The sequence below is a fragment of the Nesoenas mayeri genome (genome assembly GCF_963082525.1).
Source record: "Nesoenas mayeri genome assembly, chromosome: 8".
In the NCBI taxonomy this organism is placed as follows: Eukaryota; Metazoa; Chordata; class Aves; order Columbiformes; family Columbidae; genus Nesoenas; species Nesoenas mayeri.
Genome location: NC_137554.1, coordinates 11686562 through 11711373, shown reverse-complemented (window position 1 = coordinate 11711373; position 24812 = coordinate 11686562). Strand labels below are relative to the sequence as shown.

General features: G+C 37.5%; 1 protein-coding gene across 3 annotated transcripts in view; it reads left to right on the top strand.

Annotated features, from left to right (window-relative positions):
* Positions 1-557: 557 nt before the first annotated feature.
* EVI5 (ecotropic viral integration site 5) overlaps positions 558-24812 on the top strand; it is a gene marked incomplete at its 3' end in the record, with an annotated part of 66320 nt that continues 42065 nt past the window's right edge. Inside the window, exons 1-12 of one of the 3 annotated variants that reach the window (XM_080348709.1) lie at positions 558-721; positions 4607-4796; positions 7619-7843; positions 8861-8935; positions 9634-9759; positions 10721-10864; positions 12421-12510; positions 12646-12743; positions 14135-14195; positions 15638-15691; positions 18102-18134; positions 18694-18840. In XM_080348709.1, the coding sequence (XP_080204835.1) occupies positions 573-721; positions 4607-4796; positions 7619-7843; positions 8861-8935; positions 9634-9759; positions 10721-10864; positions 12421-12510; positions 12646-12743; positions 14135-14195; positions 15638-15691; positions 18102-18134; positions 18694-18840 (1392 nt within the window). In that variant the 5' untranslated portion in view covers positions 558-572. The remainder of the gene's footprint in view (positions 722-4606; positions 4797-7618; positions 7844-8860; positions 8936-9633; positions 9760-10720; positions 10865-12420; positions 12511-12645; positions 12744-14134; positions 14196-15637; positions 15692-18101; positions 18135-18693; positions 18841-24812) is intronic. The other 2 variants (XM_080348710.1, XM_080348711.1) reach the window with 2 other exon arrangements.

The following is a 24812-nucleotide window of genomic DNA, read 5'->3' as shown; positions in this document are numbered from 1 at the left end:
GTAGGGACTAAGGAAGGTGAGCAGTGGGTGCTCTGGAGTAGTTACACTGAAGTACTGCTCCAGTGTCCATCAGTAAAGTAGTTGACTGTTTCTATATATATTTTTCTACAGTTTCTGTGCCCTTATTAGCATATCAAGATGTTTTAAAATAAGCTTTTGTTTCTAATTATTTTTGTAATGGTAAGTCTGAGCCTATCCTGGATCCTGTGGTCTTTCTGTACTGCAGAAATGAGCTCTGTGAGTATATGACCTCCAAGTCTTGCTTTGTGGATGAGCCACGTACTTGCATGTTACTACTTCTGTAATATTGTATTAGAGTTGATGTTTGTATTGCTTCTGACAGTTTTGGGTAAAATAAATAATAATAATAAATAATCTCAATGTCACTTCATGCTTATTGTGTATTTTTGGCTTTGTTCAGTACAGCAGGTTTACTGAAAAAAGGTATTAAAAAAGACAACTATTGCATCCTCTTCTTTTTGTAATCACAGGTGGCGACAGACAAGGTTGCAGGCAAGCTGAGCTCTACTCTCTCATGGGTGAAGAACACCGTGTCGCACACCGTCAGTCAAATGGCCAGTCAGGTGGCAAGTCCATCTGCCTCACTACACACTACATCCTCCTCTACCACTCTGTCTACACCCGCGTTGTCACCATCCTCACCAACACAGCTGAGTCCAGATGACTTAGAATTACTCGCTAAACTTGAGGAACAGAACAGGTGAATGGAAAACTTTTTGGTCTTCAAAGTACAGTATAAAACTCAAATGGATTTGTTGAGTTCAGCATAGAGGCTGTTCATTTCAAGGCCCCAGGGTTTAAGAACTTGTGTTCTTGTGCTATATTTTTACAGGTTCTGGTTTTGTGGAACTCTAAAAGGTGTTTTTCTCTCCTGGTTTACAGATGTGTTTACAGCTGCCTCTAATCCTAAGAAATTATACCGGAGCAAATGATTTTCATGTCCAGTTTAAAACAGAGTATCTCAGGGAGGAGATTTTCGTATACACTCCTCACCTTCTGAGATCAAAACTACAATTGCTATTAGCTTTTCAATATCTTAGATTCTGAATTCTGTTTTGTTTTGGTTTGTTTATTTTCATTTTTATGAATTTCTTGCTTTCCACTGTATGCTTGGAGATAAAACAGTGTTCAGCCATCTTCCTGCTGTTACAGTTATGGTGGCAGATGCATAGTGTCTTAATTTAATGAAAAGTAAATTCCTAATCAGTCCTTTCTGTTCATCTGGCTTTTATTTTTTGGTATAGTAAGCAACTGTTTTTCTTGGCAGCGTTTCCATGAGTGTATGTTTATCTGTACCACCTACAGTTCAGGATGCAACTTCCAGTTGGATCGGTTACTCTTGATGTGCACAGTGATTGCGAAGTGGCAATCTCACTAAGAAACAAAATTGGACTGTATCATTTCTTAATGATGAATTTCCAGAACCCATACTTATTTGCTCTTTTGAGGCAGGACTTTGAAGCCATCTGGGCTCTTGCAAAATTTGGTTATATTTGACAAGCACATTTCTGATTGAGTGCAAAAGAGAACTTGAAATAGGTTTTAGACTTAGCGGGTAGCTGCAGGGTTTTGATACCCACTGGAGGCTGCTGTGCCTGCAGCTGCAGGGAAGTGCACAGTTTGATAGTTCAGCTCAAACTGGCTTCTGTTCCAGCTCCTGCCAGTGTGCTGGACTTTGCACTGAGGCAGCTGAGGTGCTCCCTGCGGTGGGGGTTGTGGTGGTGTGGTGTTCTTTTTTCAGTAGAGGAATAGAGAACTGGGAGGAGGAGGGGCAGAGGCCACTGTGTCACCTGGCATGTCTTTTCTCATGTTCCTATTCTGCAGCCCAATAGCAATACAACTGACAAGGAGTTTGTCTAATTCTTGACCACGAATGAAAGGCAGCTTCTAGATCCACATCATCCTTTCCTTGTGGTTTATGAGGTTGTCCCTCCTTCAAAGATGAGCTATATGTAATTTTTGCTGTGCAAATGGAAATTTATCAAAAGAAGAAAAAAAAAACAACCTAAATGGAGTGCTTTTAAGACAGCTAATTTGCATTTAATCTGAGGCATTCCGCTCTGTTCATGACCCAGTGGCTCACTTTCATGTGAAAAGCAGTGGTACCTGTTCTTTGGACCACTTACCTGTGTTGGAGTGTAATGTCTTCATCTCATGAAGACCTGCAGTTAAACTGGCTTGCGTTTTGAAAGAAGAATGTGAGCTTGGGCTTGCTAGGCTTTCTTTTTCAAGTCAGCTTTCTTCATTTAGTAAATAAGCTTAGCAAATCTTGTCTGGTTTGATTTCATTTTAGCCAGAGCTGTTATTCAATCCCACAGTAGGCTTGTGTGTGAATTCGAACTAGAGGCTATCCTATCAAGTGTACCTTTTCTCATGAGATATCACACTTTAATACAGAAGTGTGATGCTTGTATGCTGGGTGCACTGTGGCTTCAGAACACTTTGAATCTGCATTTTGGCACAGCAGCACTTTGTTGACAAGGAATCCTGAACACAGGGGACTATTCTTGTTCCTTCTTGCTAAAAGAATTGCTGGTGATGGGTGTTTTTAAAGGTTTAGTTTTCATTGCTGGCTTTTCTGTCAATAAGAAGAATATGAATTAGTTAAACAGCTAGAAGTGGAAATAACTCAGTTTGTACCAGCCTATTCTGTGATCCAAGTATACTGGAAGTCCCCTCAGAATAATGAGGTAGCTCAGTCCAGAGTCCTGCTGGAGCTGTTTGGCATTAGTAAATCATTTATAAAGTTTTAGATGAAAGAAAAGAGTGACTAAACACCACAGAACTCTACTTACTGAAAGAACAACTTCTCAGTTTCAAGTCTAAGGACAATGAGTTTATCCAGGTAAGGCCAAATTACGGAAATTAGCATAACTTTTATAGAGAGCTGTGAAACTGGAAGAGACCAGTTAGGACCTTGGGTTTATAATGTCTATTCTGTGCTTGTTTTTCCTCTGCGATTACTTTGAATTTGATCATTAAGCACTGTGTCGAATTGAGAGGAGGATTTTTGTTATGGATCTGTATAGTCCAGGTTTCTAAACATTAACAATGGAATTTTTTTCCCCCTCAAGATTTTCTGCATTCCATTAATATGGACTGAATTAACATTGGTCTTGAAAATGCTTGCTTGTTGTTTTTTCTTTTTTTGAAGGCATTACTATTTAACACTTTTCAGAGACTGTACTTGTTATCTTCATGAATTAATTTTTCCCTAACTTCCGTAAACACCAGCAGGTGACAGCTGGGAACACGGAAAGCTGGTATAAATATCTCTGTTGTAGCAGAGCACTTAAAACTTGTACTTATGCTGAGATTCCTGTACAGTTTCAGGTACAATATAGCTCCGGTTGTAATTTATTAAAAATCTAAAATCTAACCTGACCTTGCTGAAATGTGGGGGAGAGGTGGGTAGCTTTTGTGCAGGTGCATTGAGCAATTATTCAATCAGACATCGGAATTCTGGGTAGTTAAAGCACAAATTGAACTATTGATATGGCAAAACGCTTTTCCAAGTTAGTCTGAATTCTTGCTCTTACCAAACATGTGATCTAAAAAATTTCCACCTGCTTATGGGGCTCAATATTAGTTGTGGGCAAGCAAAACAGCTTTTTGCCCAGAATCCCCAGCTCCTTGTGAAGCCGATGGCCATAGAAACCAGCTGACGGGAGTCTCTTCAGCAGCTTGTCCAGCACTTGGCATGTCCCCATGTATCCCTCACTGCCTCATCACTGCAGAAGCTCTCATGTCTGCACTCTGTCTCTAATTACACATTCATTAGCTGTACTAACCACTTGTGTTGCCTAGTCCTTATTCTTTAGGTCTGAGATTTTTCCCATGCATTTATAAAACACCGTGCTGATTTGTGAACAGTTGTTAGCAAATGTCAGTTCTTTTGAAATTGCTCCAGATTTTAGTTATTCTGCCTGTATTTACACTGTCTTTTTTTTTTTTCTTCTTTTTTTTTTAAAGTGTAATCATGTAGACTTTTAGGAGGCTATTTTTAGTATTTTCTTTAAAATTGCTGTCTTTTGCAGTGGTTTGACATTTGACACTATCATTGAGGATATTTTACTTATGTTCTCTTTGTCCGTCTGATGCACTGTTGCTAGTAAAGTCAAAGCCTTTTTGCTGGTACTTAAAGCCTCACAACAAAACTTGTGTGTCGTACCTGTAAGGCTATGAATTTCCTATTGATGAATGTGTAAAAGAGGATTGGACTTGCAATGCTTCTGTACTGTCTCTAATGTGGTGTTTTTATGTATTAATTCATGAGACCACAAAACGGTTGTATTAAGATCTCAGTGTTGTTGATGCACAATGTGACATTTTAACCTCTTTCTTAAAATGCAGCAATGTGAGTTGTTCTGTCTGCAGAATCTGAGATCTCAAGAAGAAACAGCAACATTGACCAGTTTTTCTTTTCAAATTTAATACAAATGGATGCTGGATAAACTGTTCTGCTGAACCTTTGGGTGCATTCTTTGTAAAGATGTTGGAAGAATTGACTTCTAACCAAACAATTAGTAGTGTAGTCCTGTGATTAGAGGAACTTGAATTTGGGTTCTGTGTGCTTTCTTTGCAGACTCTTGGAAACAGATAGTAAATCCTTGCGATCAGTAAATGGGTCAAGAAGAAATAGTGGGTCTTCTCTAGTATCAAGTTCATCAGCTTCTAGCAATCTCAGCCATCTTGAAGAAGACTCATGGATCTTGTGGGGGAGAATTGTGAATGAATGGGAAGATGTACGGAAAAAGAAAGAAAAGCAAGTTAAGGTTGGACACTGTTTTATAGGATATATTTGTAATAAGTGATATATTTGTATAAGTGATACTGTTTTATCTTCCTTTTGGTCTTGATTTTTGCAGAAATGTATAATAGAAGCTTCCAGTTGAATCTATTGGGTCCCTAAGACTTCCTGCTTCCTGTGTGTAACTGTTACCAGACTTTGGTAACATTTTGCCCAGCAAATGTCTTTTACTGAAAATTAGATACATTTAATGTGCCTTGAATACTAAAGCTTTCCATCTACCTCTAACAAGAGATGTATAGGGAAGATTTGTTTCATGTTTCCAAATTGAAATTACCAAAAGCACATAAGGGCATCTGATAGCTGGGTGCTATGATTGTTTTCCCACTGAACAACTGTCTTTCTAAAGCATTCTTATGAGAAGAGCTGATAATTCTGCTGCGTGCAGCTCTGAGTGTAGTTTTTTGTGCATGCCAAGTGTGTTGATCCCAGAGATGACCTTAAGTAGAACAACACATGGTTTCTAAATTCTGGGTGGATCGGACAAACTCTGACCACTGTGCATCATCCAGTCTGGGTTAGTTGTGGGCATGTACAGAAGTGGAATTCAATTACACTTTAAATTCCAACTAAAAGCATTTGGGGCATTTGAACATAACCATGTTTCAGAGGCAGCAAGTACAGCAGCGTGGGATTTTTCTTTTGTAGGCAAGTCTGTTCTGCTTTGGTTCTTTATTGGCTCTACTCTGTAGTTTTATGTGCAGAATACAAATTTCAAGGTCTTTTGAGCAGTTTGAAATGTGTGTGTATGAATAGGTTGTGGGAAGGCAGAACAATAGGCTAAAGTGTCTTTTATGTGCAGCAGTTGTGAAGAGAGAACATGACTTGAGAGAGGAAACAAGGGAAGAAAGTGAATTCAAGATTTCCTGCTTGTGTAGGGAAAATGGGTTCTGGAAAGGTGTTCCCAAAAGGCCACGAAATGAAGGCTGTGAACCTGCAAGAGAATGGAAAAGTAGATCTGGTTGGATATAAATCATTTGAACGTTTTGAAGTGTCATGAGCATCACTTGTTTCCACAGCTGCCAAGTATAACTTGGGGAGTTTTTAACTAACTTTCAATAAAGATTTAGTTATATTGCTAGTGAGCTTTCGTTTGCTGGTTAAATAATTGTCAATATTTTTTTGTTTTTGTTTTGTTTGTCGAAAGTCAGCCTAAACAGTGTCATTCTGCATTTCCGATGGAATACCAGAGCATCCATACCTATTTCCTGATTGTACCAGTAGGTATGACTTTAGCAGCATAGGTATCTTTTTGTCTTGGCTGTAAAAGCTGGTCTTAAGTTACTGGATACCTGGTAAGTGTTTTAAGTTTTAGACATAGGTGCATATACCTTCCTGCGTAGGTGATGTGTTCCATCCTTATGTCTCTTGATCCACTTCAGAACTCACCTCCTGTTTATGGAGGGGTTCTGAAGGATGATTTAAGTCCCACTTCTCCGTGTGCATAATATGGTGTAGAACGGCATCTTTTTAGTGCTGCTTAGTAGCTGGGTTTTCCTGCTGTTCCTTTAGGAATGTTGCAGGGATTAACCCTGTTAGCTCATCGAGCAGGTGCATGGTCACTTAAAGCCAGAAACCACTTGCTAATGCTTCATTATTAGTAGCCCTGAGGCTTTAGATGACAGAGCTACACTCTAATAGTGCGTGGTTGATGAATGAATAGCTAGAAAGAGCTGTGGAAAGCTGATGTGTTAGGGTTGTTGTCTTGGAAGTCTTTTAGGAAGCAACACAGGGTGTTGTAGTTGTGTGGTAGATGAGACAAATTGTTGGAGTGGCATTACTAGGGTGGTTCTGAAGAAGGCTGGAGATCTTGAGATATCAGAAAGTTGAGGTCAGTGCTGAAAAACTCCTGCAGTAGAGTTCAAGCTGAACAGAAACAAAACTTGAAAGCAAGAGTCTCTTTAAAAGTTATCGCTGTTGCATTAATTAATGTTTGGAGAAGTTAGAGAAATATTTGGAACAAACAAGAAGTGGAAGCTTTGCAGAATAGCAGATGACCCTGGCTTCAGAATAAACGCTAGTGAAAGAAACTACCCTTTAGGAGACAGAATACTTGATACCAGTTCTTGAAGAAAACTAACTAAATAAATAAAATTAAAGGAACCTTCTCATCTTGAACATATAATCTTCTAGATCAGACTGAGTCTTGTTGCAGAAAGTATCACTCAGACAGCCTGAACTTCCTGAATCATACTTCTTTCTCAGTTTTCAGATCAACAGGACTACTTTCTGCTTGTGCTTTTTGGAAAGACAAGTATCAGGTTCTTAGATCTATTGATCTGGGAAGGTTTGAATTGTGTAATACCCAACTGATTCATTTTATATATATATATATATATATGTATTTTAGGGAAGATAAAGTAAGTTTAGTAAATCATTTTTAACTGGTGATTTCTTATACATCCATCACAACTGAAAGTAACACCCTTAGTTATATTTGCAATCTTTTGTGAAATATAAAAATAACTGTATTAAATTCTGGCTAATGGGAGTTCTTGTTTAAAATTATTTGAATATTTAGATTTTCAAGTAGCTTACTATGAATAGGGGACCACTTTCATTAGCTAATTTAGCCACTGAAAATGAGTTAGATTCTCCTTATGTTAGCTGACAATCTACAACACTAGAACTGAGGTTTATACATTATAAACTGTACGATTGGTTTGTGACATGATGCAAACACTTTCTGAAGCTGTGAGGAACTTAATTTGTTGAAGTGTCTTGTTCTTTAGGCTGTTTATATTTTTGGGAAATATAAATGAATTTCTGTCTTTTTTTGTGCTTTAGGAGCTTGTTCGAAAAGGGATACCTCATCATTTCAGAGCAATTGTTTGGCAACTTTTATGCAGCGCTCAAAGCATGCCAATTAAGGATCAGTATTCAGAGCTTTTGAAAATGACATCTCCTTGTGAGAAATTAATAAGAAGGGACATTGCCAGAACATACCCTGAACATGATTTTTTTAAAGAAAAAGACAGCCTTGGACAGGAGGTCTTGTTCAACGTAATGAAGGTAAGTCAGTATTTCAGCCCCTGAAAATACATTAGCAAGAATGTGCACAAAAGTTTGGAAGAGTATTGGCCTTGCATATAGTGAACTTGCATCAGTTTCATGTGGTTTAAGTTTTTTAAACTTACTCTACTTGTCACTGGAATGGTTTAACAAATTACAATGCAGTTTCAAAGATAGCTTTCAAATATAGTATTCCTATAGTCAGTGGGTTTATTTTGTAAGAGATTTAGAAGCTAAGTTTGCATTAGAACAAAGTCACATGCTAACTGCTGACAGCATAATGGAATAAAGTGTGCCCTGAAGTAAAGCAAACAATGCAGACAAAGACAAGAATACTGTAAACCAGAACTAGCATTCTATTTTCAAGTGTTTTTAAACCTGCAGGTGGCAGCAGCAAATGGCAGGTACAGGTCCATGTGCAGCAGTTGCAGTGCCCATGCACAAAATGAGAATGCCACCAAAAAATTAAATCTGCGTTATTTTGTCTTTGCTGTACTAGAGCTTAAATTTTGAAAGACAAACTTTTCCACACAACATTTTCAACTGAAAAGCTGGCAGGTTTTCAGATCGTAATAACTTCCAGAACTGGAAAATTAAGATGCAACATGCATGGAGATCACCACATTTCTTCTACCTGTAGATAAAAACTGCAGCACATAATTTTTCTGAGAAGAATTGTTTCTTCATCTGGTCTGTCTCCTGTCAAAGTAGTAACCTTGTGCAGTCTGTCTGCCAGCTGTTGCTGTTATCTTTTGGTAAATTCCTGTAGTTGGAGACTGCATGTATTTTTTAGGTATGCCTTAGGTTTAGGTTTGTTGGCTATCAGAGAGCAGAGCTCACATCCCTTTGTAGCAGCAGGTGGCAACTAGAATATCTGACTAAAACTTCTGAATAGAATCCTTGCTGGATTTGGGAAAGGAAGAGTAAGTTATTAGCAAAATAACAGCATGAGCTATGATTACTTTTTATTGATGATTAGGTTTTAATTGTTGAGAGTCTTGAAACTTCATTTCCCAGGCTTATTCTTTGGTGGATCGTGAAGTTGGATACTGTCAAGGAAGTGCTTTTATAGTTGGATTGCTGCTCATGCAGGTAAACATGATATTAAAAATATGTGAACCTTTAAAATCCTTGCTAGAATGCATAATATATCATGGTGGTTTATTGCAAATTTTTATAATAGTTTTCCTTCGTAATTTTGTTACAATGACATTGTCAAGGGCAGCTGTTTACTCTGCAAATCAAATGAGACTTACTCTTTGTGGTTCTGTTTGCCAAGAAGATACTATCTGTGAGTGGGAGAATACATTTATTTCTCAGAGCTAAGGCAGGATTGCAGACTTGCAAGCTATCTTGGTGACTGTTGTTTCAACTATTAGCAAACGTCTCTGTTACACTGAATCTCCTCAGAGTTCAAATGGAACTTTATAGTTGATTTGATAATCTTAAAGCTGCCTTTGTATTACTGCCTTTGTTTTATGACAGAATAGGGTATAATATAAGAAATTTACAGACCTCCATTTTGTTTCAGAAATCACTTGATAGAATTGGATATATACAAAAGTTCATTACAGTAATTGGTTATAAATCCCTAAACAAACAAACCAACAACCAAAGATGACCGCCCCCCCCCCCCGCCCCCCCCCCCCCCCCAAAAAAAATCCCACTGCACACACACACACACACACACACACACACACACACACACACACACACACCCCCAGCATTTACTCTGGTATATCCTTACATTTGTCCAGAGTTTTTATTGTGTTTTTTTATTTTTAATAAAGATGCCAGAAGAAGAGGCATTCTGTGTGTTTGTTAAATTAATGCAAGATTACAGACTACGAGAACTCTTTAAACCAAGTATGGCTGAACTGGGCCTTTGTATGTACCAGTTTGAATGCATGATACAGGTACGTACAAAATCTATTGAGCTTTCTGTTCATTAAGCATTAATAAGGAAGCTGGGAATGACAGTTCAAGAGCAGGCACATCTGTGGGCTAACAGGCTGTTCTGTTGACAGTAGCTGGTTTCAGAACTTCAGAAGTAAATGCTTGCGGCTGTGGTTTACTCTCTTTGCCCTTGGCAGACAGTGACTGGCTTTAAACACGGAAGCATGAGGATTTGTACTGATACAGTTTAAGCATATGAATGTCTAGTTCCATTTGGATTGAAGATTCTGAAAGTCGATGTTTTAGTGGTCAATTTATAGCTATTTTAAAAGATAGAAATGGGGAATACCCTCATATGTAGAATTAAAATTGTGTTCAGATTTGGGACATGGAACACTTTCTTCTTGGTCAGGCTGACAGAGACAAATAGGTTTGCGTTTTGTGACCCAGTTCCTAACATGATGATCAGGGGTGGGAGGTTACATAGCAAATAAAATGTAGGTCTCTGGCCATACCCTAGGTCAGGGGTGTCAAACACTTATAAACTTATAAATATTTATAAATGTAACTACTTGTACATTTATACAGTCCTAAAATGACCTTCAGCCCTTTGAAAGCAACTGCAAGGCTGATGTGGCTGCCAGTGAAAATGAGTTTGACACCCCTGCCCTAGATCCCTCCAGCTCTTTTGTAGCCCACTCTAGAAGTGACCTGGGAATTTACAAGCTTGTGACTTCTTACTAGGATCAGGCAGTTTCTGTAATCTGTGCTTTGCAGGGTGGAAGTGCTGTAGGGCATTTGACACTGGGACTTGTGTTTCACAGTTCTTGATAGTACTTTCCCAGTCCTGTGTTACGAAGTTGCTGTCTGTACTAAATATAAATAATTTTCTTTTTTTATTCAAAATTTGTCCAAAACATGGACACACTGCAACTACCAGCAGAAGCTTAATGTATTTTTTTTCTTCCTTTTCTTTTCCAGGAGCATCTTCCAGAGCTTTATGTGCACTTTCAGTCTCAAAGTTTCCACACTTCTATGTATGCGTCGTCGTGGTTTTTAACTATATTCCTTACAACTTTTCCACTACCAGTTGCAACAAGAGTATTTGATATCTTTATGTCTGAGGTAACTACTCAATACTCATATGTTCTCTGGAGAGTAGCTGTTGTGGTTTAACCTGGCAGGCGGCTAAACACCACACAGCTGCTCATTCGCTCCCTGCTGCAGTGGGGTGGAGGAGAGAATCGGAGAAAAAAAGGTAAACCTCATGGTTTAAGATAAAGACAGTTTAACAGGGCAGAAAAGGAAAATAATAATAACAACAATGGTAATAATAAAATAACGTATGAAACAAGTGATGTACAATGCAACTGCACACCACCTGTCATACAATACCCAGCCGGTTCCCAAGCAGTGGCCCCTAGCTAAATTTTCCCTAGTTAATATACTGAGCATGACATCATATAGTGTGGGATATCCCTTTGGCCAGTCTGGGTCAGCTGTCTGGGCTGTACCCCCTCCCAGTTTATTGTGCACTCTCAGCCTCCTCCCTGAAGAGTCCTTGACTTGTATAAATATTGCTTAGCAACAACCAAAACATCCCTATGTTATCAATGTTCTTCTCATACTAAATCCATAACACAGCACTATATCAGCTACCAGGAAGAAAATTAACTCTATTCCAGCCAAAACCAGGACACTGTTAAAAGCAGTTATCTAGGTAGCGGTATAAATCCCACCATGATGGGCAAATCTCAAATAGTCTTGCTTCTTAGTCCTTACGCCTATCAGATGATTTTGTAGGGGAAGATGTCTATGTACGTGGTTTCTCAAGGAAGAGCAACTAAATCTTTGAATGTAGATGCTCTGTGTGACTTTGTACTCTAAGCCTATTGAAGAGTTACCAAACCTGTCAGTTCTGGCTGCAGTGCAGCAGCATTGCTACCCCAGGGACATTAGCTGCTCAATATAATAGTAAGTTTGGGGTGGAAAGTCATGGTGCTTTCAGGCCAAAATTACAGCTCCATGGGGATATGCAGGCCAAGAAGAGGAAGTGTTGGCATCTTTTATTGTCCAGATGATGAACAGTAGCCAAAGAAATGTATGGAATTACTCAGTGTCACTCTCACAGAGACACCTAAATGGTTTTTAGGATTAGAGCTTTGTGTGGTTGTAACTGGTAACAACCCAAAGCTTATGGTCCGTTTATGTTCTTTCTCTGCAATCATGTTTCAGAAAATAGTAAGTCAAAGGTGGATCCTTTCAGCTGACACTCAAGAATGTCCAAGATAGTGTATATGAGTGAGGCAGTCCCTTGCATCTGTTTAAATAGTTTAACCGTGTTGTACCATGTCTGAAATTAAAATGGCTTTTTTTGAGAAGTGCCTGGGGGGGTTTTGTACTAGATACATTTAAAGTGTTTGATAAAGCCAATGTAGAGAGCACCTGCCACTGGAGTTTTTCCATTGGCACTAGGCTCTCTGAGGGAGCATAAGGACAAGTAGCTGGACTACCTGTCCTTGGCACCAAATAAGAAACCGAGAACCCTTTGTTAAGAGATTTTTTCAGTAGCCTTTTTGTTTGAGAAACTGGGTGAGATTTCCAGTATTTGTAAATAGTAGAATCATTCTGTATTGTTGACAATGCCATGAATAATTGTTGGATGTTTCTTCTGTTTTCAGGGTTTAGAGATAGTATTTCGAGTAGGCGTAGCAGTGCTTCAGATGAACCAAGCAGAATTACTGCAACTTGACATGGAAGGAATGTTACAGGTAAATTAAGGTTATCTAATAATTGTAAGAGATGTCTGAAATGTGTAATATTGTGTAATATTGCATGTGTGTGTATTTCCTTGCAGCTATTAATTATATTAATTATATGTAATCTTGTGCTCTGATTGCTTTTAGCACTTTCAAAAGGTCATTCCACATCAGTTTGACAGTGGTCCAGACAAATTAATCCAAGCATCTTACCAAGTCAAATACAATGCAAAAAAGATGAAAAAGTAGGTATAACGTTTTGAGAAAATAGATTATATTGTTGCTAAGAGCTACTGTTTGTTTATCTTTAAAACTAGTTATTCAGTATTTTATTTTGAATTTTCCATTTTAAAATCTTTTTGGTGTTTTATACTATAAACAGTTAAAACTGAAGTACTGTCTGCAAGAAAATTCTTCTAAAGCACTCTTTGCTATTTTTCTTAAATGTAATAAAGCTATATCTCATTTGTAAGTGTAGCCTAAAAAGCTTTTGAAGAAGGTGCAAGTTATGGGGAATTACAGCACTTCTGTAAACAGGATCTGAATAGAAAAAGCAGGGAATGGCTCAGAGGGGGGGTGGGTTTGGTTTTTTTGAAGGTGAAGGAGGCAAAGGAGATTAAATTGTATGATCTGGCCTGAATTCTTAAGAGTCTAGTTCTCAGAAACTGGAAAAGTATTCGCAGTGCTGAAGAGTGCATGTATGGTCAAGATTAGTGCTGTTTAAAAATGAAAGTTAAACTTTGTTGTACCATTGATAATTGTTACTTAACTTTGATTTGGGCTTTGAAATCTAGAGCATAATGACTTTTAAGGTTAGTGGCATGTATTCTTTTTTCTGCCTTTGGTAAACTGTTTTGATAAGCCAAGCTACACATATTGTGCTTTTCCAGGGTTAAGTTTGGCAATTCTCCAGTTGGTTGTAATGGCTGGTACATTCACTGTTCTTGCACTGCAGATTGTGTGTTCAAGTTGAATTTGCCAGTCCTTCTGTCAGTGGCCTATCATCGGCGCTGTAGAGCGAGCAGCCTTCTCTAAAGCAGAAGCAGTAACAAAGCTTTCCGGACATTTTCTCTGGAAGCCAATATAAGTGTATGTAGTTTAAAGTCCTGCCATTCCGAGACTAGACTTCTGTGGTTGCCTTCTGCAGAGGCATTCTTTATCTCAGCTTGTTTTTGCTTGTTGCTGCCTTTTTCAATTGGGACTATTTTGTTGTTTGCTGGAGAGGGGCCAAAATAGTTTTGTAATTTTAAGATATTTGTCTCAAATCTTTTTGCATCTTTGTCTTTCAGGCTTTCCAAACTCTGTTTTCTTTTGGCTGAATCTATTGAATTGATTATTGTGTAACTACATTGAGTGATTATTAAAAAATAGCTCCAAATCGTTGCCACTGTAAATGGATACAAGCAAGCACCAGCATGTCAGAGGGCTGGTTCAGAGTCTGTTCACATCTGCAGAAGTCTTTGTGTTTAAATTTAATGTCCAGTCTAAATATTTACAGGAGTGCATTTCAAATGGCCACTTATACAGAGGAAATATCAATCTGTATCTCTGTTCTACTGTTGTTTGTTAGGTATTACACCAACAAGTAATTTATCTGTGGGTTTTCTAATAATAATTTACTATTTCTAATTTTTAGGTTAGAAAAGGAATACACTACAATAAAGACAAAAGAAATGGAAGAACAAGTTGAAATTAAAGTAAGAGAGCATCAACAAATTTATGGATCAGTTTAATTCCTAGATGTGGGGTTCCACATTTGATCTGTGTATGTAGCAGGACATGTAACTGAGGTCCCAAAGCTCTTTTCTTCCAGCATTTGTATTTGGGATGTCTGTTCATAAAGGACACTTAGAGTTAAATTATTGAGACTTCTGCTGGACATCTAAAGAAAAATCTTTAATGGAGACCTGCTGTACTTACTTTTCATTATTTTCTGCTGTGTAAAGCTTGATAACAAATGGCCTCATCAGAGGTTCTGAATATGCAAGTTTAGATATAGGTGTCCCACACAGGAGGTTTGTAAGACAGATGTTAAGATAGAGCTTGTCAGAATGCACTTGAGTGGTTTATCACTGATTTTGAGATCTTGACCCAAGATCAAGGGTCTTCTGCCTCCAGTCACCTTTTCTTTCTTTTCTTCAGCAATTGATACATAATGTGAAAAACACCTTTCAGATGCAGTTTACATTTCCCTATTACTGACTGACCCACTTCTTCTGTGTACTTAACCACTGCATCTTTTAAAATGCTTTTGTGACATAAATAGGCTTTTGCTGGTTTGGGCTTTTTTTTTCCTTTTTCACATTTTTTTTTTTTCACAACATGGTGTTTCGTCTGGAAAAAAAAAAAACCCTGTAACAACAAAAACCCCAACCCAACCAACCAGCCCCAACAAACCAAAGCTGTCTGTTTCTAGATCCTGCTTGGGGACCTTATATAAGCCATTTCTGACTTGCTGTCTTCTGCTAAGAAGTTCAGCTAGTTTAGGGAGATGCAAAACAAGCACACTGAGTTTTCCTCTCAGCGTGGCAGAATAAAGCATTACTGAACTGATACACATGGCTCCATTCTTAGGGATACAGATTTCTTCTATCTGAATGCTGTCTGCTAAACTTTGCAGGAGATGCTCCGGTAAAATATGCAATTTAATTCTTTCTCACTTCTGGAGGATCTGAAGTAAATAATTCTCAGTATAACCTTACAGATTAAGTAAATTTTAATGTATAATTTCACATAAGTTATTGGGAGGAAAAAGAAGGAAACCTTGTAACTACCTCAAGAGCCTGTGCTAGTACAGGGGTGCACTTCTGTGTCCATGACCATGCAGCCTGTGTCCGGCCCTGTTTCTGAAGAGGCTGTCAAGTCCTTGTGGTTCACCTGCACACTTGCTGCTTTCACCTAATGTCACACAGATGCTCTCGTACAACACAAGACTTCTCATCTGTGCTGCCTCAAACTGTTTAAACTCATCTTCTGAGTTAGTAACCTTTTTATCATCCTTTTGTGTGGTGTACTATTTTTTCTATTTGTATTAATTTTCATAGATGTGATGAGATCAAAATGTTGTTAGTTCCTTGGCTTTTATTAGACTTCCAGTTTATAACTTGAGAAGTACAATTCTGAACTGTTTACCTTCCAGAGGTTACGAACTGAAAACAGACTCCTCAAACAGCGCATTGAAACGTTAGAAAAAGTAAGTATGTTGGCAACTAAATTTAATCTGTGTTAATCTATACCTGAATTGATGGAAATCTTATTATATGAAGTGAGACTCTCATGATTATAGTTTACTGTTTTTTCTTCTAATCCATGGTGTTTACTAACAGTGCTTAGCCAAATAGCATGGCAATAACAAAGCAGTTAGGGTCAGTGCTTGTAGATGTTGAAGGTGGTTATATTTGGCTCTTAGTGAATATGAAATCAAACATTTTGACATACCAAACCTTTGTACTGTTTTCTTTCTGAACTAGAAGCATCTGTTCAAAATCCAGAAGACTACATGAAATAGTGGACTGCTTGGGTGGAAAAGACGTTATTGTGAAAGCATCCTCAGTTTTGAAAATCTAAAGTTGCTGAGTGCTCTTACATAGGAGCAAAATGACAGACCTACCAATGGCCAAAGAGAAATGGAGATAAAAGCAGGTTACTTCATTGCTGGCCAGTGCAGCAGGAGAGAGGTGTTGCTGCAGTGTGCATATTCAGTCCAGGAAGTCTGCTGCCATTAATTTGTTTTACATAGCTTTCAATTTTTGTAGCAATTTCGGGTACATCCAAGGGGAATATCTTTTAAGACTTATTTCTCACAGATTTAGTCTGCAATAGAGTTTTGTTAGGCTTCTTTGTAACTAGATATATCTTTAAAAGTGTGCATGATAAGTATTGTTGATACACTGCTGAAATGCAGGCATTGTTCTCCCATGGCCTCTCCTGTGTTCTGGTATGATGCTTCCTGTGACAGATCCCATCGGAGCTGCTCTGCTCTGGAATGAGGCTGAGTTTTGTCCATCTTAACCACGAATAGAAACTGTCTTTCAACAAATGGAACTGGATGCTCTTGCGAGTTGCCAACAGTTGTTTATGTTTCACAGGGAAGAAAATGGTAAAGGTTCAAGATAGAGTGACATAACTGAAAGATGTCACACTTCAGATGTTAAATCCGTTACAGTTTCTTGGAAAAAACAGTCAATCTGTGTCAAAGTCTAATGAATTGATTTCTGAAATCAGTTTGGAAAAATGCACATAATGAGGATGTATTGTGAAAGTTGTGGCCAAAAGTACAATTTTATAAACATCTTTGTCTCTAATACGGAAGAACTGATAAAATTAACTGAAAGCGCAGACTCTTTTAAGAAGTTAGAAGCTATAATGAATCACTTCAATGCTCTTGGCAAATTTATAATAGTAAATATCCATATTTTATACTTCACTTGCAAAGTTTGAGTTCAGATTTGGTTTTTTTTCATTAGGAAGTCCATGGTGAACTGCCAGATGCTACTGAGTTTGCAAATGCTGTACTTAAACTTTCAGAGTATCTCATTCTGACTGCAATGAAAACATTTCCAAATGAGAAAGTATTATCTATTAATAAGAATTTCTGAATATTATTATCATCGCAGGATCTGAAAAACAGATCATAAAGTGTGAACAAACACCTTCAGTTCTCCAATTGGAAACTTATTTTTATTTTAAAATATTTTTTCCTTATGATGATAAGGAAACCCAGATGATTTCGTTGTGATTTCCTTAATGACACAATCTTAACTTCTAAGTAATAGCTCTTATCAGCTAGTTTGAACCTTGATTTTAATAGAAGTTCCAAGGACAAAGATGGTCTGCGAAAAGATATGTTCTCTGTTGTAGAATCTGCAAAAAGCGAGTGCTTTCAAGGGTGATAGAGTAGAAATTAATTAAATGTGCAACTGGTGGGGGGTGGCAGAAAGTAGTGCTTGTCGGTGTGCATAAAGGAAAATTTCTTTCTTTCAAAACTTTGACAAGGAAAGAGAATCTATGAACTCACCGGAGTTACTGCAAGAGTTCAGTTAAGCAAAATATTAACTGTCATAGCTGAAATTTTCTCCTTGTGTCTGTCAGTTTGCAGCATTTAACTTTCCCGCTTCATCTTTTTGGAAGCTTTAGTTCTGCATGAATGCCTCAGTGCTTAGTAGAGTTTCCTTTGTGCTCAAATTATGCCTTCCTTTCATGTGGTGGATGGACCATAGACCATGTCTTGCATCTATCTACTAGATCATATCTGAAAACATATCAGTAACTTTTGTTAATTAGGGAAGCAAGCCATTCCGATAAAAATACCCAGTCTCCTGTAGGTGGATTTTAAGTGTCAGGGGAATCTGGCTTTTTGAGACCTCCTAGTATAAAGATGGACTGCATTACACCTGTTGCAGGATGGGCTGCTTCCTGGGACTTTCAGGCTGAGTTGCCTTTATATGAAGAGTTGTTAATTTTGCAAAAGCAGTTTGTAGAGAAAAATGGGTAGAATTTGGGCATTTTCTTTCTTTCAGCTCTTGGCCTTTTTGTCGCTATTATCACTCCTTTGTTTTTTGGTTTTTCTTTTCCTTATTCCTATCTGAATTTTTCCTTTGTAGGAAAGTGCTTCCTTGGCAGATAGATTGATACAGGTATAGTCTTTTAGTCTTTTACTGTATGACTTTCTTCGTCCTGTCAAAAATACCCCCGACTGCTTTAATGCATGCATATTTGCATGCTGTACTCTGTCCCTGCTTTGCTGATTTGGAATAAATATAGAGCTAATCTCTTGCTAGAAACTTGTTTAATTTTGTTTACTAAAAATATATAAACCAAATCCTTGCACGTTATATTTTTCCTAACCTAATGTAATTTTTTGGTACAAATTCCTATGACAAATGGATTCTATGACAATGTATTAACACTGAAATTGAATATTGCAATCTTAAATCTGTGCATGTACAACCGAGTAATATTGCATGAAAGGAATTCTATTCAATGCAAGTACGCAATTGTGCTTGCTAAACGGATGCTGAACTTCATAATAAAAGTACTAAACCAGCTGTTTAGTACTGCCTTGTCCTAAAATTTCTACCACTTGTAGTCTTTGCTGCTTGCAAAACCAATCTGATGAAATAAGCAGCTAAGCATCACAAAGGCAGTCTGTCTTGGATTTGTCCTCAATTGCTTAAAAAAAAATTATGTCCAAAGGGACAAGTGACAAGGGCCCAGGAGGCTGAGGAAAACTACCTCATAAAACGGGAGCTGGCCACCATCAAACAGCAGAGTGATGAGGCCAATACTAAACTGGAGCAAGCTGAGAATACCATCAGGGAGCTCCAACAGCAGCAGCAATGGGTAAGGAGCCTGGCAGCACATCATCTCATCTTTTTCACTCACCTGTGTTTATTTTTCCTCATCATGACATGGTCTCTGTGCTGTCCTTGTAAATGCTTGTTCATTGTGATTTCCATTTTTTAAATTACACAAATTAGACTGATATTTTGATCTGTTTTTACTGATAGATAACTCTGGATAGATGTAAGTTATTAGTTTAAAAAAAAAAATGTGACAAAACACAGCAAGTCAAACTCAACAACAAAGAAAAATCCAACCCCAAACTCCACCACTACTGAAGAAATACTAACAAAAAAACACAAAAGCTTTTGGTAGCTCCTAATGCTAAGAATCTAGCCGTTGCAAATTGTGTCAGTCTGAATACTCAGATTTGAGAATTGATTTGTAATACCTTTACCTAGCTTCTCATTTAAGTCAGTCTCTTCCATGTTAACGTTTCTTCTGTGTACCTGTATTTTTTTCCTATCGTGCTTAAATTTGCTGCTTGCAAAAACAGAAGGGTATTTTCCTAGAGTTTGGAACTACAGGACTTTATTAAAAGATGTGGATTTATGTACAGAGGGAGCAGGGAAATAACTTTGAGGAGCTGTTTGCAGTACTGTGTTTGTGTGTACTTTGGTTTAGGTCATATAATGTCCAATACTTCAGACTGTTACTGTGAGGCTGAAGTTACTTTCTCTAAGCAACTCGTGAAGTGCTCAATATGTTCTCTTGAGAGAGGGAGGGAGGCAGTCCCAGCAGTCTTCACTTGCTGAGCAAGCTGTGCGCCAGCAGTGTTGATGTGAATATGCTCATGTTGTTTTAAGTAAGTGGTGTGCAAGTACTTGACTGAAGCCCTCATTGCTTCAGGTGTGTGAAATACAGCTTTCTAGAATTACAGCACACTGGAGCTGCTTACCAGATCTCTTACAGGCAATGTAGCAGTTTGTTTTACACATCTTCCACCAAAGCTCTGGAAATACTTATATCTCATCTTGGAAGGTGGAGATGAGATTTACTGTTAGACTGAAAACAAATAATAACTTAACAAACTATTTCTATAATGTTGCATTTATGTGTGTGTAAAGCATTTCAGTGTAAAAAAAGGTACATCTTTTAGAGTAGTTGCAAGAAGTTACTAAAGAACTGTTACTCTGTAATGTGTAATGCTGCTTTTATGTAACTTGAGCGATTTCTTTAGGGGAAAAGAATGAAGAAATTATGATTAGGAAGATGGGGATATTCTAGCAATGCTTTCCAAAATTTTAGGTATGTTGTAATCTTTCAAGTGAAATAAAATAAGAAATGTTTATAGACTTGAGTAGCCAGCTGTTTACTGTCAGATTACAGTAGTACACATGCTTTTGGAATGTGTTTATGGAGGCGTCCATGTTACTTACCTGCACTTGATTGGAAGTTGTTAAAAGGGACTCAAATGCTATATTTATGTTTTAGATAATTGATGGGTAAAACAACTTTTAAAGCTAATGCTTTTAATTATGAGGAGGACCTTATTAAATAGCAATGATGGGGAAGCCTGACAGCTTGGCTAGGCATGGAAATTGGTCCTCAGCAAAGCTATGGGTAACTGTGAATTGCAAAATTGGCTGGATTGGAGCTGTGAGGGCTGAAGATTGGACAGGTACTGCAGGAGTGGAGAGTAAGGAAAATGGGGGAATGGGCAGTTAATTGAAGAGCCACCTTTCCTACCCTGCATGCTTGCAGCCTTGTTTTCCTCCATTTAAATGTGAACATGAGCACAGAAAATAGTCTGACTATGCGTGGAACTGAGTCTGTAAATCCGTGTGGTTGTAGAGGGATTTGTGCCCAGTAGCTGACTGATTTTGAAGTGTAAAGACTAGTGCTGTGCTTTTGAGGACCATCTGAATTAACTTAGACAACATGGTGAAAGTGTTAAGATGGTTTCAATTAGTAGTTCCCTAGATTCTGCTCAATTGGTAGGGTTTGCAATTGAACGGGGTTTTGTTTCCAAGCATGGAAATAGGAGCAGCAAATGTCAACAGCTGTGTGCGCTTAGGGCCCCACCTAGTGGAGATCCATCCATTTATTTTGAATTTTGGCATTTCACTTTAGACTGATGAATCTTTTTGCCACTCCTAGTGCCAGTAGTTTTGATCTTGGCAATACTACTCTTCAGTATTGTCTTACAAAGATTTGCTTTAAGGGGGAGTATGTGTCCAATTATTTCGGTTTTGTTCATGATTAGCAAAAGTGATCTCACGGTGAACTTAAAAGTGGCTGCATAGTTTATCTGTATTTATTTAAAAGTACAGCATCTGTCCTACATATTTTATAGTCTACATATTTTCCAATCGTGTTGTCTGTTTCAGCTCATAGAAACTGTAAAGGTCAGGTATGAATTTCTGAATAGGAATGTAAGAAAAGAACCGCCTAAGGATACTTGTGGCTGCCTGTTCTGAACAACACTGAGGGATTTTAAAAAGCAAATAAACAAAAAACCACCATGAAAAACCACAACCAACTTTTACTTGTAAAACATGAGGCAGGAGAATTAAGAGTAGGGGATTTTGTTTTGTTGGTAGGAAAAACATAATCTAAACCATCATATTTCTAAGAAGGCTACCAAATGCTTTGCAAAAGGTTATGCATTTGTATCTAAATATTATCGAGGGTTTATCCTATCTGTTCTATGAGATTTGATCGCACAGTTGGATGGCTTAAAGGTAAGTGTTCGAAGTGCTTACAGGATGTGTGTGTGCCTGAAGAAATTCTCTGTTGCAGCACTTTGCACGGCTGAATACAGAGATGGATAGAGAAGTATTCTTTTGACTGAAGTCCAACACCAGAAGCCAAAATTACATGCAACTTCAATTTTTCCTGTGCTGAATTATCTTTAGGGAGGTTTTAGTTTAACCGGAGTGACTTTGTTACAAAGTGTTGAATCTACTTGAGAGGTTCTTCTTACCAGTGTTTCTTAGTCAATGGAAGGCTAAGTTCTGCTATAGTGCTTCTCCCAGAAGACCTGAAAGTAGTACTAATGATCATATAATAAATCACATATTAAGTGTCATCGAATGTATTCTACATATTTTGTAGTAATTTAAGGTCATTTGGATGAGAAAAAGGAAGAGAAAAATAATAAGATGTGAGATGGAGACTGCACTTAATTTTACTTTGGAGGTGAACTTTTACATCTTAGTAGAGAGCAACTCTGTCAGTGTAAGCTTTTTAAAAACAGTGTACAACCTGTACAATTTTTAATATTGATAACTGGGAAAAATAATTGTGAAACTAATAGTATTTGAAGCTACCTGAACTTTTCTCTGAATGTTTTTGCAGAGCATGGTACTACTCTGTCTCTGGCGTGTCTAATCTTTAAATATAGAAACCTACCAAAGGCTTCTAGATGTGGTGGGTAACCAAGGATTAAGAGGAAGGTGTTTTCTTCCTCATACTGCTAGTAAATCAAGAACTGCAGAGAGGAAGTTGTGCCTGACTTCAGCAGAATACAGAATGTTTTATTCTGAGGCATGCTCAGAGCAATGGTATTTGAGGAGTTAGGGGTAAGAGTAATCAGCCTGTTCTAACCTACTCCTGATAATTATGTGCTGAAGGTATTTTCTCTGTTCTTTTTCTCCTATTGTTTCTAAATGAAAAAAGTAGCTTCTGCTGGATGTATAAAAATGAATAACCATTTCTGTAGTTAAATATACCTCTAGAACAGAAATCTCAGTATTTCCCAAGGGTACTCTCATTTTCAATGATTACCCTGTTCATCGGTCTGAATACTTAAAAATTGAATCTGAGAAATGAGAGGCAGTTCAAGTTAAAATTGCTTCACATCTTATTTTTAAGAAGGCTGTTCAAGTATATTATGTGAAGACAGAATGTTAATTGATTAAACAATAAGGTGGAAGCATATGTATTTTGCAAGGTAATTTATAGCCATGTATTTGGTTATTGTTACAGCAACTCCATAACGCATCTTTTATTTTCAGGACCTCATGCTAAAATGAATGATAAGAGCATAATAATTGATATAGGGAATATCTGCTTGTGAGTGCAACTTTGTGGAATACTTCACTTTATTTTACAATATGCTTTCTTTAATATTATGTTCTGATTTGCAACCGAAGAGCAGAAAATAAAAATTCTGTCTTCAGTAAAGTATTACAGTTAGTGCTTAAATGTGTAAATGAAGTTAGCTGGGCAGCTGCTGGACAATCTGTTAGTTGCCCTTTGGTATAGAGTACTGGAAAAGCATTCTGTAATTATGTGTAATAATCTGTCATCAGCCAAAATTATATTAGGAATAGTTGTATCAGTCTCTGAGATTTTACTCTTTCTGAGATTTTAATAAAAGTTGGGGGGAAATAAATCAGTTGTGTGAAGCCCAGCAAGGACTTGTTTCTTTCAGAGGTATATGGCTGTAGAACTACATTTTTTTGTGGTTTATGTTACAGACATCTTTTCAACACAGCCAAGAAAAACAGTGTTACTGTGGTTAAAATGTTTAGCTGGTGCCTGGAAATCCAAATTCACCTTGTAGTTTCTGTGACAAATTCTAGGGCTTAAGGCAAATGTATAAAAGCAGTTTTACTGCTAAAGAAGTCAGTCTTAAAGTAGTTTTCAAACATTGTTTTGACTATAAGCTTGTGTTACCTTTATATACTGAATTATTGTGTGTTATTTTTTTAAGGAGCACAAATCACAACTTTGAACTTGTGAAAATTGTTTTCTAAATCTGTTTCGGTCTTTGCTGTATTTCTTTCTAGTCCATCAAGACCTGATTTAAAGTGTGCTATGGATAAATAGATAAGTACTCCCAACATAACATATTCCTTAGGCAGGCAAAATCTAAAGACAGATTCAAAAAAGGCATGACTTGTGCCTGAAACTGGATGAGTAACTTTTCTAGTCTTCATGACTTACCATTTAATAAATACTAGTTAGATTTTTGTAGTCCAAAATTATTTAGAGTGCACTTACATATTGTTGTAAAATCAGGATGTGTTTAGCTCCTCAAATCATCTGTTTTCTCTCAATTTCCTCGAAAGTATAAGAAGACTTCTTACCTGAGGAGAGCACACTGTGTTCTTTCTTGTTCCACAGGTATCATTAGCAGAATCTGGAACAAGAAAAATAGAGTCCATTTAAGGTGCTCTGTGTATCATGTGATGAACTAGTACAAGCAGTTAGGGAATAAGAGATTGTTATAGCCCGTTCTCTGCGTATGCATGTGGTCATGTATCAAACTCATGCTCCCATATCATGTGATGAAAAACATAAATTAAGAAATAGTTGTATCTTTAATGAAAATTATAACTCTATGGATTTTAAAGTTGCACTGTTAATTAATAAAACTTCAACTATGAATCCAAGTATAGTATTTATTCTTCACAATGTAGTTAATGGCACCAAAGACATATTAAGTGATTTCCCTTTAAACTTTATTTTCAGGGTTGCCATGCATATACAGTGACTAGGCAACTATGCTTTGAGGGTATTAACTCCCAGGTTTTTTTCTAAACCAGTAATTTAAATTCTGATTTAGAATGGCATGGCCTGACAAGCAAGTCTGGCAATCTGCAGTGAATCCCAAGTGATTTTAAAGTGACCCAGCGCCTTTGAATGCAAATGCTTAGTGTAACTTCAGTTGGATGTTTCTGTTGAAAGATGCCGTTTCCTTTAGCAAGTGAATGGATAGATCTCACTTTTAATTCCAGCTAATCAACAGTAAAGAAATAAGTTAATGGTGATTTAACTTACTTGAACAGAACTGTGGTGTTTTTTTCCGTTCCCTCTTAAGTTTGGAAAGCATGACCTGAAGTTCTGAACTGCTATTTATTACTGAGGGAATGTGTTTGGGTGTGCAAAGCCATCTGGGAATATAGTATTGGAGTAAGTCCTGTATGGAAAGAACCAAGTTTCTTTGTAGCGTGGGCCTGTGCTGTCTGTCTAGAAGGGGCTATACTGCTACTTGTGGCTGGATTTTTCTGATAAATCCACCA